Here is a 14,404-nt window from a genome sequence, read left to right on the forward strand (position 1 = left end):
CTATTAGATTTGCCTCCTTGGAGGCGAACAAAATACCCTTCCTCACTCTGGGTTCCTCTAGCTTTTACCCTGGGTTTTTCTCCTTTACAACTTTTGGCAAGCAAGCTTCTGCAGGAGGTCGCCTATCTTGGCCTCCTCCACTTCCTAACCTCCCACTTGCTCCTCCATGTCTTACAACCTGCCTTCTGACCCCACTACGCCACTGAAACCACCATCTAGATCACTCATGCCTTCTGGCTGCTAAGTCCAACGGATATTTTTAGGACATCCTTTTTAGTGTCCGACACTGTTGAACACTTTCTTCCTCTCAGAATGTTCTCTTCCCCTGACTTCCATGTAACATTCCATTTTCTCTCAAAGACCTTGCCAGCCACTCTCTTCAGCTTCCTGTGTGGCCTCCTCTGCTCCTCCAACTGTTGGTGTTAGCATTTCAGACTCAGTCTTCTTGAATAACTCGGTTAGTTTCTGGAAACAGGTCTTTGTGAGGATTCCCAAATTCATACTCTCAGCCACAGCTTTCTCCTAAACTTTATCCAACTCCCTGTTAAAGTTCCATAGGCCCTTGAACTTTATCATGCCCCCAGCTTCTCATTTCTCCCTCTCCCCCAACTGAATCAGTTTTAACTGTCCAGGTAAATACCTGCAACATATGCCAGATTGTCCAATCTTGAATGATCACTTCCTCACTAGGTAAAAAGCTCTCAAAGTCAATTAATAAATACCTGCTTCCTCTTCCATCTGTAGGTACTGCTACACCTGTTCATACCCCATTCTTCCCCTTCTTTTTCTTTTTATGGTATAATTAACCTACAGTATACTCTTTTAAGTATATAGGTAGTTATATGAGTTTTGACAAATTCATATAGTCATGTAACCACAACCACAATCACAATCACAATATGAGACAGGTCCATCATCTCCCACATACACACCTCTCTGATGTTCACTGCAGTCAACCCCTTTTCCTACTCCCAGCCCCTGGAAGCCACTGATCTGTTTGGATCCCTATAGTTTTTCCTTTTTCCAGAATGTTGTATAAATGGAATTTTAAATGTGTATAAACTTTGAGTTAGGCACTTCTCACTCAGAATAATCAATCTGAGATTTAACTATGCTCTTGGGGGCACCTGCAGTTCATTCCCTTTTATTGTATGGCTGTACCAGTTTGCTTATCTATTTTTTTTCAGTTGAACAACATTTTACTTTGTTTACAGTGTTTGGCAATTAGGAATAGATATTCCTGTTTAGATTTCTGTGTGTCTTCATTTCACTTGGGTAAATATTTAGGCACACGAACTAGACAGTTAGAGACCAGCATAGGGACAAAGGGCGAATGCACTACTGGGTCTTAACTCATAGCAGGACAACCATTAGGAGATGGTATAAGCCTTTGGGTCTATTTTCCCACCTTAACTCATGGCCTCTTAGGTATTATAAGCCTGGTATGTGCCTTACCCATTCCTCAAACACCTGAATAGCTTCAGAGACCAGGTGCCTCATTAGGGCCAGGACGCTCTTGCCATGACCCTCCAAGGACAAACAACATAAAGTATAAACCATTGAGGAGTCATAAAGATGGCAAATTCCCAGGGCCCTTAACTTGTTACTGGCCATGATTTATGTTCTCTTCCATCTTCCACCTGTGCATTCTTTTAACAGCTACAGCAACTTGTCCTTATCACAAGAAGGAGATGCTTATACAGAACGCAGCGTGGATGTGAAAAACTAATATTTGACTCCAGAATGACCACTGACCTTGCCTTCCTCAGTTAAAGTGCTCTCATAGAACACACACACACACACACACACACACACACACACACACACACCTTTTTAAATTTATCCAAAGACAATTAACATTCCTAAACCTTAGCTCCCTTGAAAAAAACCCTTTCACAAAAATAAAATTAACCCTTTCCTTTGGGGAGCCAGCCTCACACTCTGGTCCCTTCTCTTAGTAGAAGTCCTAATAAAATCCTTGCCTGTGTGTTCTCTCCCCTGACTTGTTTTCATCTCTACTGTCATCAAGTCAAAATTCCCATGTTGGCATCAGGATTGCTTCGTCCTGTGGTAAGTATAACTGTTCTTCAAAGTGGCTGGTTTATCTTGCTTTCTTACTAGTGATGTTTGAGAGTTCTAGATGTTGTGTCTGTACCAGCACTTGATATTGACAGTTTCATTTTCTTATTTTTAGCCTTCATAAGGGGCATGTTGTAATGTCTCATTATGGTTTTAATTGGCACCTCAATAATGATAAATGATATTGAGCATCAATTTCATGTGCTTATTTGCCAGGCTCTCTCTCTCTCTCTCTCTCTCTCTCTCTCTCTCTCTCTCTCTGTGTGTGTGTGTGTGTGTGTGTGTGTGGTGATACTAGGGATTGAATCAGGGGCCTTGTGCCTGCTAGGTAAGTAAGAAGTACTCCACTACTGAGCTGCAACTCCAGCCTTCATATATCCTTCTGGTAAAGTGTTTGTTTAAATATTTTGGCTGTGCCCCCCTCTTTTTTTAATTGGATTGTGTATTTTTCTATCAATTGAGTTTGGTTTGAAAAGTTTTATATAGATCCTGGGTGCAAGTCCCTTATCACTTATGCTTTGCAAAAGTTTTCTCCCAGTCTGTGGTTTGCCTTTTCATTTTCTTTAAAAAGCTATTTAGTTTGAGATAATTGTAGATTTGCATGTAGTTGTAAAAAATAATAGAGAGAACTTGCATACCCTTCCCCCAGTTTCCCACAATAGTAATATCTTACATAGCTGTGGTATAATATAACAATCCGGGAATTGACACTGCTACAATCATTGATCTTATTCCAACTTGTTTGACTTGAAGGCTTTCCATGCACGTGTGTGTGTGTGTGTGTGTGTGTGTGTATTTTGTTCCATGCAATGCTACTATATGTGTGGATTTCTGTGACCACCATCCCAGTCAGATACAGAACAGTACATCACAAGGATTTCTTTACAACCATAGCCACTTCGTGCCCTCTCTACCTCCCTGACAACCACTAATCTTCTCTCCATCTCTGTAATTTTGTCATTTCAAGACTGTTATATAAGTGGGATCATACAGTATTTAACTTCTGACTTTGGCTTCTTCTACACAATCGAATTCCCTGGAAGTTCATCCAAGTTGTTTAATATATCAATAGTTCTGTCTTTGTTATTGATGAGCAGTATTTCTCACTTTGCTTAACCATTCATCAGCTGAAGTACACCTGAGTTATTTCCAGTTTGGGACTCTTATAAATTAAGGTGCTGAAAATGTTCACATTAGAGTTTTTGTGTAAACACAAGTTTTCATTTCTCTGGGATAAATGCCCAAGAGTGCAACTGCCAGGTCTCAGAGTAATTGCACTTTCAGTTTGGAAAAAAGGGTCAAACCATTTTATAGTATACGAACATTTCCGCTAGTAAAGTATGAGTGATTTCATTTTCTCTGCAACTTTGTCAGCATTTCAGCCATTGTGATAGATGCATAGTGATATATCTCACTGTGGTTTAAATTTATATTTCCTTGGAGGATAACGAGGTTGAGCATCTTTGTGGATACTAAAGTGTCTTTTGAGAAGCCCATTCTTTCTTGACATGACTTAAATGGGAGGCAATCCCCTTCCTCCAGTCTTACCCTTCGGAAACAGAGCTAGACGGAATACCGTGCTTAACCCTATCTTAGCATAGAAATTTTCCCTGGGTTGTAACTTTCTGTGATTCTTCAGACCCTGATCTCCAAGTGGGCCAGGGCAGTTTTGCTCGATTCGAGATTCTCAGCCAGGATACTGCGCGTCACAGGTCAAGTATCATTTCTCCAATGAGGGCACGATAAAAATGCAAAAATGATCTCAGTGATAAAAAGAGGCGAAGACACGAGGAAGGAACGGGTTAAGGAACCAGGCAAGGTACACAAGGCACTTATCACTTCCAACCACTCTCCCCAGAGCCCTGCCCACGCGCAAGCGCACTGCTCTCCTCTCGGCCCCGCCCCAACTCCACCCCTCAACCTCTCCCTTAGGGCCATCCCTCCTGGTCTTCGACCAATTAGGGAGAGGAGGCGGGGTCCTGGATGCCGCGGTGCTCGTTGGGTAGTGTTCCTAGTTACTGTTGCTAAGGCTGAGGGGAGCGGGAGGTGGTGGGAGTAACAAGTTTTGGAAGCTAAGGCCTGAAAGAGGTCAAGGGTCAGTGCAGAGCCAGGGAAGAGATGGTGAAGCAGACGATCCAGATTTTCGCGAGGGTAAAGCCCCCTGCTCGGAAGCAGCAATCAGGGGTACGGCGGGGTCGCCAGCGCGGTGGGGCCTCCAGGCCGCGGGTGTGGGGCACGTGAGGGTCCGGCCCCCGGGAGAGGGCTCGGCCAGGGCGCGGGTGCGGCCGGGAATCCCGCACGCACTGACCAAGAGCCCCTGCGGCCACGCCGTTGCCGCTGCACGCTGTGAGGGACGCGACAGTCACCCAGTCCATTTCCACCCCTCACAGCCCTGCGGCCGCAAACCGGACACAGAGCACAAGTGCCCACGCAGGGCAGGCTCGCCTGTTTGCGCACTCACAGAGACTGCGCCTCAATCATACCCAGGCATTTACCGCACTTTTCAGGGAAACTGTCACAACTCCATACACACAGGTACACTGAAACGTGTTTTCCCACTGGGGCAAAATATGTGTAAGAGATGCATGCTTCTAAATGTCTGAAATCATACAAATATAGACAGATACACAAAGCATACACATATTTAATACTTTGCAGTCAGTGGGCCCTCAGGAATTTCTTGTCTATATTGTCATTCTGCAACAAACACGTGATTTTGATGTATACTCATTGTAGATATATTTATGCACCCTGACACACAGAATAACATATATGCTTCATTCGGAAAACATCTATGAGTATTTACTAGGTGCTTTCTCTAGTGTGCTAATTCAGATTACAAAGAATGTTAAGTAAGGCATTAATCTTGGCTCTGAGCAGAGATACTTTGTAATCTTCTTAAATGTTTCAAAATAGTGTTTTCTTTGCCCAGAGGAGAATATAGGCATTCTTACCAGGTCTTGAGAAATTGCTACTTGATCCGTGCTTTATCTGCATTTTTTGATCCTCTCAAGAACCCTGCAAGGTGGGTGTCATTTCCCTCATTTTAATGAGGAAACTGAGTCTCTTGGATTAAATAATGTGACCAGAGTATCCAGCTGGTGAGTTGCAGAACTGTGATTTTAACTAAGCATTCCAGCGCCCCCTCCCCTAAGCTAGCTATTCCTGTTTCAGGCAGGAAAAAAAAAAAAAAAATCATTCCCAGAGTGAGAATTTAGGCAAGGGCAACTTGAGTCATACTTGTTAGTTCCTAGAGTAGGTATTTTATTTATGTTTTATTTCATATATATATATATATATATATATATATATATATATATATATAGTGTGTATATATATATATATTATATATATAACATCATAGTAACTAATAACTTTGCATTTGCGTCATATAACTTACATATTTAAAACAAGGAGAAATCAATGTTTATCATCATGATGATGATAACTCTTTCTTGTAGAGTACATTAAGCAAAAGATGCATAAGAAGACTCAAAGAACATTTTGTTAAAGATATAAAGCAGTATGGGAAGAACCATAGTATCTTCCCATTTATTCCTTTATTTTACAATCACCTACACAAAGATTTTCTTAAAGTTCGTATAAAACGCATGTAAAAAGTATATTGTATGAAACATCTACCCACATTGTCTTGACTAAAAGCATTGAGTTTACAGAGACTTTGCAGTCAAAAGCAGATGCTCTGGCAAAATGAGAAGATGAGTAAGGCTGGGAAATTAATGGAGAGGCCTGGATTTAATATTGCTATCTTTCTGTCTGTCTCTACCTGACATGTGCTCTATCACTCAGCAACATCAGCAACCCCTAACTTTCTCTTTTCTTAAAATGCAGGGTTTGGCTCTTTTAATGCGCCTCCTTTCCCACTTAGATGAGTCTAAGACATGGATTACTTGATCCTCCAGAGGTACCTTTAGATGCTGTGTTGCATTTCATGGTATCAGATTCTTTGAAATGTTACATGCTACATTCACAAAAAGAATGGGAATGAATAAATGCAGAATTAGTATATTCCTATTTTCCTTTAGAAACTCCATATTTCAGCACTGGATCTTTTTGTCTATAAAAGATTTTATGATTATTTCTCTGACTACAAATGCTATTTGTAGTATTAAACAAAGAATGATTCAAAGGCTGTATATTAATCCTATTCCTTAAGACATATATTAAATTATAATAATTTGTAGATTAATAAAGAAGATATATTGTATGGATCTGATAATTTTAGCAATGGCAGCACTTTCCATTTCTACAGTACTTTGTACATTTCAAAAACATTTTCATATTTATCCTTGCATTTGTTCTAAAAAATAACTAGCCTATCTTAGATAATAAATATTTTTATGACTAAGAGTTGAAAGCCAGTATATTATACTAAGTTTTCCTGGTTTTCTTAATGACTCAAGATTGGCTTAATCAGAGTAAAGGGGGGCAGATAGCAAGGAGCCATTGTTCCTACCCATCAGATTTTTTTTTTTTTTTTGTCTGCTGAGAACAGGTAGAAATAGACTTTTAAAAATGCATGGCACTCCTTACTTTTGCATGTTTGGTGTTTCACACACTTACCTGTAGTTATTAAACTGTTTTTTTTTTTCCGGGGAGGGAGATTTGGTAATGTAGTGTCCTATAGGATATACTTTGAATGCCTCTTGAGAAAATCTAGCCAGAAAGCCTTGAACCTGGTTCTCATACTTTCTACAATTTTATTTTACAAAGCCACTTTTGTACCTGAAGTTTTCACATTTTAAATGAGAGGTTTCAATAAAAATCCACTTAGGAAATTATTCATACTTTTGGAGGTTCAGGGGGACATTTACTTGCTTAGGAATATGACTTTCCTCCCATAATCAAGCATCTAAATGGGTCTTAAACAGGAAGTATTGCTTGTTAGAAAAAAATTTTATTTCTTGGTGAAAGACCTTTTTTAAAAAAAAATCCTCTAAATCTAATGAATGATTTTTTTATGGTGCATTACAAAATACTTCCATTTCCATTACATCATTTGGTGCCCCCAGCAATCTTGTAAGGGAGGCAATTCTGTTTTTCTCATTTGCTTTATGTACAAGGAACCTTGATTCTGAAAGTGGTGGCAGATCACACAGCTGGTAAATTGAGCTCAGTGTTTGGACACTAAATATTATGCTTTTCCTTCTTCCACATGATTTCTTTATAGGCTTGAGTCTTGGTTTTCCTGGCCAATAAATAAAGAAGTAGGTAACTGAGAAGAGAACCAGAGAAGGTTACAGTGTAGGGCTTTGATTAAGACCTCCATTTCCATATCAGCTTAGAGAGGCTAAGTGATTTCTCCCAGGTCACTTGCCAATTAGTGGCTGGGCTGGGTTGAAAATGACATCAAAGACATGAAGTACATGTATCTTCTGAAGCCCCATGTCTTATCAAATGTCTGAATATATTTTATGGAAGCTTGGGCTTCTTTGAACATAACTTAAATTTGAGCATTCTCACAGCTCTGTGAGAAGGCTCAGATTACTCTCATTCTTGTATCTGTGTCTAGTAGTTTGTAAATACTCAGAAATGCTTATTGTTATAGTAAAATGTTATTTTTGATAAATACCAAAGCAATATTTAGATAATATGCTACTTTCAGGGCTATTTTTCAGTGACAACAGAAACATTCAAATTCTCAAATTTGAGTGTTTAGATCATTCAGAGATGATCTGAGTTTTTGTTTTGTTTTCTGTTTGTTTGTTTGTTTTTTGGTACTGGGGATTGACGCAGGGGCACTCGTCCACTGAGCCACATCCCTAGCCCTATTTTTGTATTTTATTTAGAGACAGGGTCTCACTGAGTTGCTCAGTTCCTTGCTGTTGATGAGGCTGGCTTTGAACTCCTGCCTCAGCCACTGCGCCCAGCTGATCTGAGTTTTGATATAGCATTGATTCAGGTTTTTACCTCTTGTTATGTTCCATATATTTGTCTGAGTGCACACGTTTCAATGAGGAAAATTATACTGTTTTGACATTTTATCTTTTTTTCCCCCTTGGAACTAGGGGTCGAACCCAGGGCTTTTTGAATGCAAGGCAGACACTTTGCCACTGAATTACTTCCCAGTCCTTGACATTTTATCTAAAAGTACAATTTTATACCATTATTATGCAAGTCATAATAATACAGTCATAGTTCAAGCTGTGATTTCACCATTTTATATTTATTCTTATATTTACAGATTTATTCCATAGATGATGATGAAAATTTAACACCTTGCTTGGAAATTATCATACCTCGTGATCTGGCAGATGGATTTGTGAATAATAAGCGAGAAAGCTACAAATTTATGTAAGTTTATCTTTCTTTTGCTTCATTCCTATTTCATTATTGGACTAGCTTTTGTCCTGCATTAATATTCTCTGTGAACTCATTAGCCCCGTTTCTTGTGGAGAAAGTAGTATGGCTGTCTCATTTGGAGGAGGAACACAAGTTCACTGCTGTGCTTAAGGTTGAAAGAGGACATATTTCTTTATCTGAGATTATATTCCAGGATTTCAGCCTTTCTTTAAGCTCTGTTTATCTGATGTTATCTTTTCTATATTCAGCCTGCTGTGTTTTAGCACTTACAGGAAATTCCAATGAACAACTAAACTTTTTTCAAGATAAGACCTTTAGGTATAATCTTGTGTACTGTTTAGGTAAGCCCCTTCTTTAAAATATGATACACAGATTGCGTATGCACATACATACACTTGATATCTATGCTGTCCAGTTAATAGCCATAAGCCACTTGTGCCTCTAGAGCTCTTGAAATGTGTTAGTCAACAATTAGATGTCAGGGCTGCTGATGTGGCTCAGTTGGTAGAGTGCTTGCCTTACATGCACAAGGCCCTAGGTTTGATCCCCAGCACCACAAAAAAAAAAAAAAGATGTTTTGTAAAGTATAAAATACATGAAGGCTTTTTGAAAGCTCAATATGTGAAAGAGAAAGAGAATATGAACTATGTTAAATTTTTCATATCTATTATATATTGTAATGATAAAATTTTAGATGTATTGGGTTAAACTATACTACTCTAATTATTTTCACCTATTTTGTTTTACTTTTTTCAAAAGCCAAGCTCCTAGAACATTTTAAGTTACATATATGCTCACATTTATGGATTACATTATATTCCTTTTGGGCAGTGCTGAATCATAGCGTCTGGGTGGAAAGTACCAATGGGCCACCCGTGGATAATCACAGTGCCTTTGGTCTGAATACTTTTATAGTAGCCAGTCTTTGAATTTGGGAGGATTATGGATATATATTTCACACTGTCTTTATTCTCAAATTTCAGATTAAGGCATTTCTTTTGATCACCACCTTTGATTTCTGGAGAAGTTTGAGCTCAAGTTAAATGCATATGTGATCTCTAACACAAATTTTGGTGGTAGAGTTCTAGACTTAACTGAAGGAATCCTAATTATTCACTTGCATCTATCTCTAGACTGTTTTGAGACTATCCTGCCCTGGCCTTTGGACAAAACTATCCCAGACACTTTAAAGTTTTGTTTGACTCTCTGTGTCTGTCCGTCTGTCTGTCTGTCTCTCTCTCTTTCTCCAGCCCCCACCCATGCTTCCCCTTGCCTATTCTGTCTTTTTCAGTGCTGGGGATTGAACCTAGGGCCACATATATGCTAAGCACACACTCGCTACTAAGCTACACCCCCAGCTCCTGTCTTTTTCAGGTTCTTATTTGCTTTTATTTTTTGGCTCATAGAGAATTCTCCTTGATCTTTGTATCTCTACATTTTGTCTCTTTCATATATATCTCTTTCCACACCCACCCTATCTTCTTCATTTGTCTCCTTTTACAGCAAGTACAAGCAGGATTGCTAACACGTGGTTGTGTAGTGAGGTGGTCCTTGCCTTGTCTTATGAGATCCCCATTGCCTTTCTTTAACTCCTTTAAGAAGCATCCTATAATACATGATTGACTTTTGCAGAAGGGGCATTCTTCTAGAAGATGTAAGCCTGCTACTCACCTAAATAGCTATGACTTCATGGCAGTTGGTAGCTGGTCTAAGCCAATCTCTATAAAGCAACACTTTGTTGAAACATTTGATTCAGCATGATCCCATTATTTTAAGAACAACTGATCAGGGCTGAGGTTATGGCTCAATGGTAGAGCAGTTGCCTAGCATGCCTGAGGCACTGGGTCTGATCTTCAGCACCACATTAAAAACAAATAAATAAAAATAAAGGTATTAAAAAAAACAACTGATCATATCTTTATCTATGGACCCTTTCTAAAGTATTCTTTGCATTTTATAGAAACAGGGCATTTAAACATATATTTATGGAAAGAGCACCATTTGCTTATATTTTAGATATCTGAATTTAAAATATTGGTTTTAATATTTAAGATAAAATAAAATATTCAACTTATACATATATTCAGTGATAAATATTTAAGCATTTTGAAGGCTGTTTTCTCCTAAGAAAACTCATTCAATCAATAAATATTTATTGACTACCCACCACATGCTGTGTTCATTGCTAGGAATACAGTAGGGAACATGCACCAAAGCTGCTGTTCTTCTGGAGCTTATATTTTAGTGGGAGGAGACAGACAAGCAAATTAATAAATGCATGTCAGAAATTGTTAAGTGCCATGAAGAAAAGTAAGGCAGGAAAGAGAGGAGAGGAAACCAGCCATGCAAATAGCTGAGGGATGATAATGCCAGGCCAAGGGAATAGCATGAGCAACGTCTCTGCAGGGGGATGGACACAGGTAAAGGGATCTGTGGGGCTGGAGTGCAGTGAACAAGGGGACTAAGGGGGAGAAGAGAAGTTGAGGAGCACAGAGCGAGCAGATCATATAGAGCCCTGTGAGTCATGGTGAGCACTTGAGTTTTTCCCTTAAGTGCCATGGAAGGCAAGGGAAGGTTTTGAGCAAAAGAATGAAATGATCTCACCTAAGTCTTAGCAGGATCACTCTTGATAGACTGTAAGGAAAACCAGACTAGAATTTATGGTAGCTTGGGCCAGGGTAGAAATGTTAAGAAATACAGTGTGCCTTCTATATCTGCAGTTCTTCAAATCCAAACACCTGTGGATTGAAAATATTGGGAAAACAAACAAAAAAGGGCGTATTGAGCACACATAGACTTTTTTCTTGTTTTTTTTTTTTCCCTAAACAATATAGTTAATGACTATTTACACAGCATTTACATTATATTATGCATTCTAAGTAATCTAGAGATGATTTAAAGTATAGGGGAGTATGTGCATAGATTATATGGAAATATTAAGTCAGCTTATATAAGGGATGTGAATATCTTTGGATTTTGGTATCCATGGGGGGTCCTGGAACCAGTTCCCCAAGGATACCAAGTGATGACGGTAATTGGATTATGGATGTATTTTGGAGGTCACAGCTGGTAAAATTTGCTAGTAGATTGAATATAGAGTGCAATATAAAGAGAAAGAGTCAAGGGTGCCTGAAGGATTTTGGACTCAGCATTTAGAAAGATGGAGTTGGGGTGGAGGGTGAGGAAGATTGCAGGAAGAATGGTTTGGGGTACAAAAGGATCAGTATTTGCTGAGTTTGAAATGGAGTTCAGAAAAATCCTACCTAACATCTTAATAAATGAAAGGACCTCCTAGAAATCAGATATCTCCAGTTGTGTCTCAAGACATGTTACTGATGGGCTTTAGGACCATGAGTAACTTTTCATCTCTGTGGATCTAAACTTCTTCCTCATAAGCAATTACACAGAACTGATAGAATCTCTCCTAATTCTGTGATTCTGTTTTGCTCTTGAGTTGTTTTCAGAAAATAGCTGATCAAAATGCCTTTTTAGATTGCTATGCCACCATGTCAGAAAAAGTAAAATATTTGGGATGATACTATTTTATCCTTAATGTACAATTAATGACTTATCATAAAGTTTGATGCCAAAATCCTCATTCTAAAATGGGGCGGGCCAATAAACAGAGGGCTCTGAATTGCTTGTGGTTCTATCATCTGCTATTGTAAATAGTGGAGAATGTCATGTTTTCCCAAGGAATTCACTGTGTTTTATAGGTAACTTCTCACCTAAAGCTCATTAAAAATGTTTGGTACATAGATACTCAGTATATATTTGTGAAACAAATAGATTAGTAAATGAATATACCATAATTAATTATTTTACAAAATATATCTTTTATAGTGCATTCTGTGTTTGATTCAATGTCTTCTTTAAAACTCCTGCCATTTCTTGATTACGTAGTAGTAGACATAGTTCCTATTATGCAAAGACATGTGGTCAGGAATGGCTAATTGATTCACTCAGTCATCATCAGCCTGATAAAAGAATCCAGCTAGCTTTCTGTACCACCCATCTACTCACAGGCACCACTAGGGGTCTGTACTAAGATGTCCTAGTGGACCATGTTCTGAAGAGCATAGAGAAACCTGTGTTATGTCTACCTCTCTATAATGCTGGTACTCATATCTGAAGCTGTTTTATACCTGCCAGGTTTTGAGGAGTGGTCTGAGCACATTGAACAGTATTGACTGCTGTCTAAAATCACATTGCTGGAGAAATGCCTTAGGATATCTCCTTGCGTTATTTACTTTTCAAAAACAAATGTGGTTCAGCTATAAGGATCCTTTGAAGTTAATTTTGGTTAAAAACAAATTTCTTAATGTTTTATATTTCCAGTCCATCTCTAGACACCCTTCTGAAGTCCCTGGTAGTGAAAACAGGTTTGTATGTCACCTACAGTCTCCACTTGGATTGAAGAGATGCCAATTTACTTGAGTAGACAGGCATGTAGACCAGAGGTTCCTGTGCTACACTGAGAGCTGCTCAGGATGTCCTCAAAGTGTTTGTTTTAAAGTTTTTGCTTTAAAGTTCTCCTTTCTACAATTTTTATTTTGAAAAAATTTAAATATGTAAGGTGGAAGAACAACCCAGTCAACATTCATATACTCTTTGTGGGGGATTCACCCTTTGCTAACATTTTGGTTGGTCTCTCTGTCCCCCCTCCCAGCCCGCCTTCCTCGTCTCATTATTGCAATGTTTTCATGGGGGCCATACATGCTGGTAGTACCTTACCTCACTGCAAAAGAATAGATGTGTCTCCTACCCAAATTATTCCTCTGTGCTTGCAATCCTGTACTCATCAGAGTGGCACCGGAGAAGAGTGAAACTGACACCACACCACCTCCCATTCCCCGGTCACTGCCAATCTAATAAAGACTTCTCTTTGCAGAACAGATATATCTTAGTTTACTTTTTGACTTTTGAATCTTGGTCAATAAAATGAAACAATGCCATCTTGAGAATTGACATTGTTGATACTGGTACCTAATTAGTGAGACATTAACTTCAGTTCAATTTAATTTTTAAATTAAATTCAATAATGATACAATTCACAGTTGCCCCCATTTTCTCACAGGTCAGACATCAGAAGTTCTTTGGCGGTTTACATCCTGTTCTTGGGTTTCCATTTCATGCAGTTATCTGAATTTGAATTTGATGCCAATTGTAGACACTATCCCTCTTGAGAGCTAAAAAACACACAGTTTATTATTTGGTTCAAAGCTGCTGCAGCTTTTCAGAGGGATTTATTGTGCAGTTCTTGTCAAAGCAATACTGTTTACCCACCATTTGTATACAGGAGTACAAGAGCACAGTGTGGTGGAACTACAGGACAAACATTGTGTTAAGTTAGGTAAGCCCGATGATGTAAATGTGGGGTCATTTACAAAGCTTTAGAAAAACAAGATTTATTAATCCAATAGTGTTTGAAGGCTCAGCATTTAAATAATTACCACTTTCACATTGCAGATTTCAGAGGATTTTTGATCAAGATGCAAAGCAAGAGATCATTTTTGAAAACATTGCCAAACCAGTTGCTGAGAGGTAGGATTTCCCAGATTTTCTTCAGTGGGTTCGTGGTTTTTCATCTTGTCTTCAATTCTCGGATAATTGTGGTAATGTGCTTCAGTATACCAATTATACACTCAGACTTTAGGGCATGTAATGATGAGAGCATTAATATCTTCTGTTCATATAGCCGTTTGTTTTAGACTTAAATTCTGAGCCTCAAAACAAACCATTGTGATAGAACAGCTATTGTTACTCCCATTTGCAAAGACAATATGAACTGAGGACCGCAGGAATGGATGGCACTCACCGGATGGTGTTGCCAGACTAGTGGTGGCAGAGACCTAGATCGTTTTCTAGTTGTTACTCCAGTGCCCCTTCCTTAGTTCAATATTTCAAGCATATGGTTAGATGGACAAGGAATAAGGTATGTGTGACATTTTTTATCTTTTTTTTTTTTTTGTACCAGGGATTGAAGCCCAAGTACTTAACC

General features: G+C 38.8%; 1 protein-coding gene across 1 annotated transcript in view; it reads left to right on the forward strand.

The window, feature by feature from the left end:
• The first annotated feature begins 4,197 nt into the window (after positions 1-4,197).
• Positions 4,198-14,404, forward strand: part of Kif6 (kinesin family member 6) — a 417,840-nt gene continuing 407,633 nt past the window's right edge. Inside the window, exons 1-3 of the mRNA XM_077801497.1 lie at positions 4,198-4,263; positions 8,285-8,394; positions 13,873-13,947. Of these exons, the coding sequence (XP_077657623.1) occupies positions 4,198-4,263; positions 8,285-8,394; positions 13,873-13,947 (251 nt within the window). The remainder of the gene's footprint in view (positions 4,264-8,284; positions 8,395-13,872; positions 13,948-14,404) is intronic.

The sequence above is a fragment of the Urocitellus parryii genome, chromosome 8, assembly GCF_045843805.1.
Source record: "Urocitellus parryii isolate mUroPar1 chromosome 8, mUroPar1.hap1, whole genome shotgun sequence".
NCBI classification, from domain to species: Eukaryota; Metazoa; Chordata; class Mammalia; order Rodentia; family Sciuridae; genus Urocitellus; species Urocitellus parryii.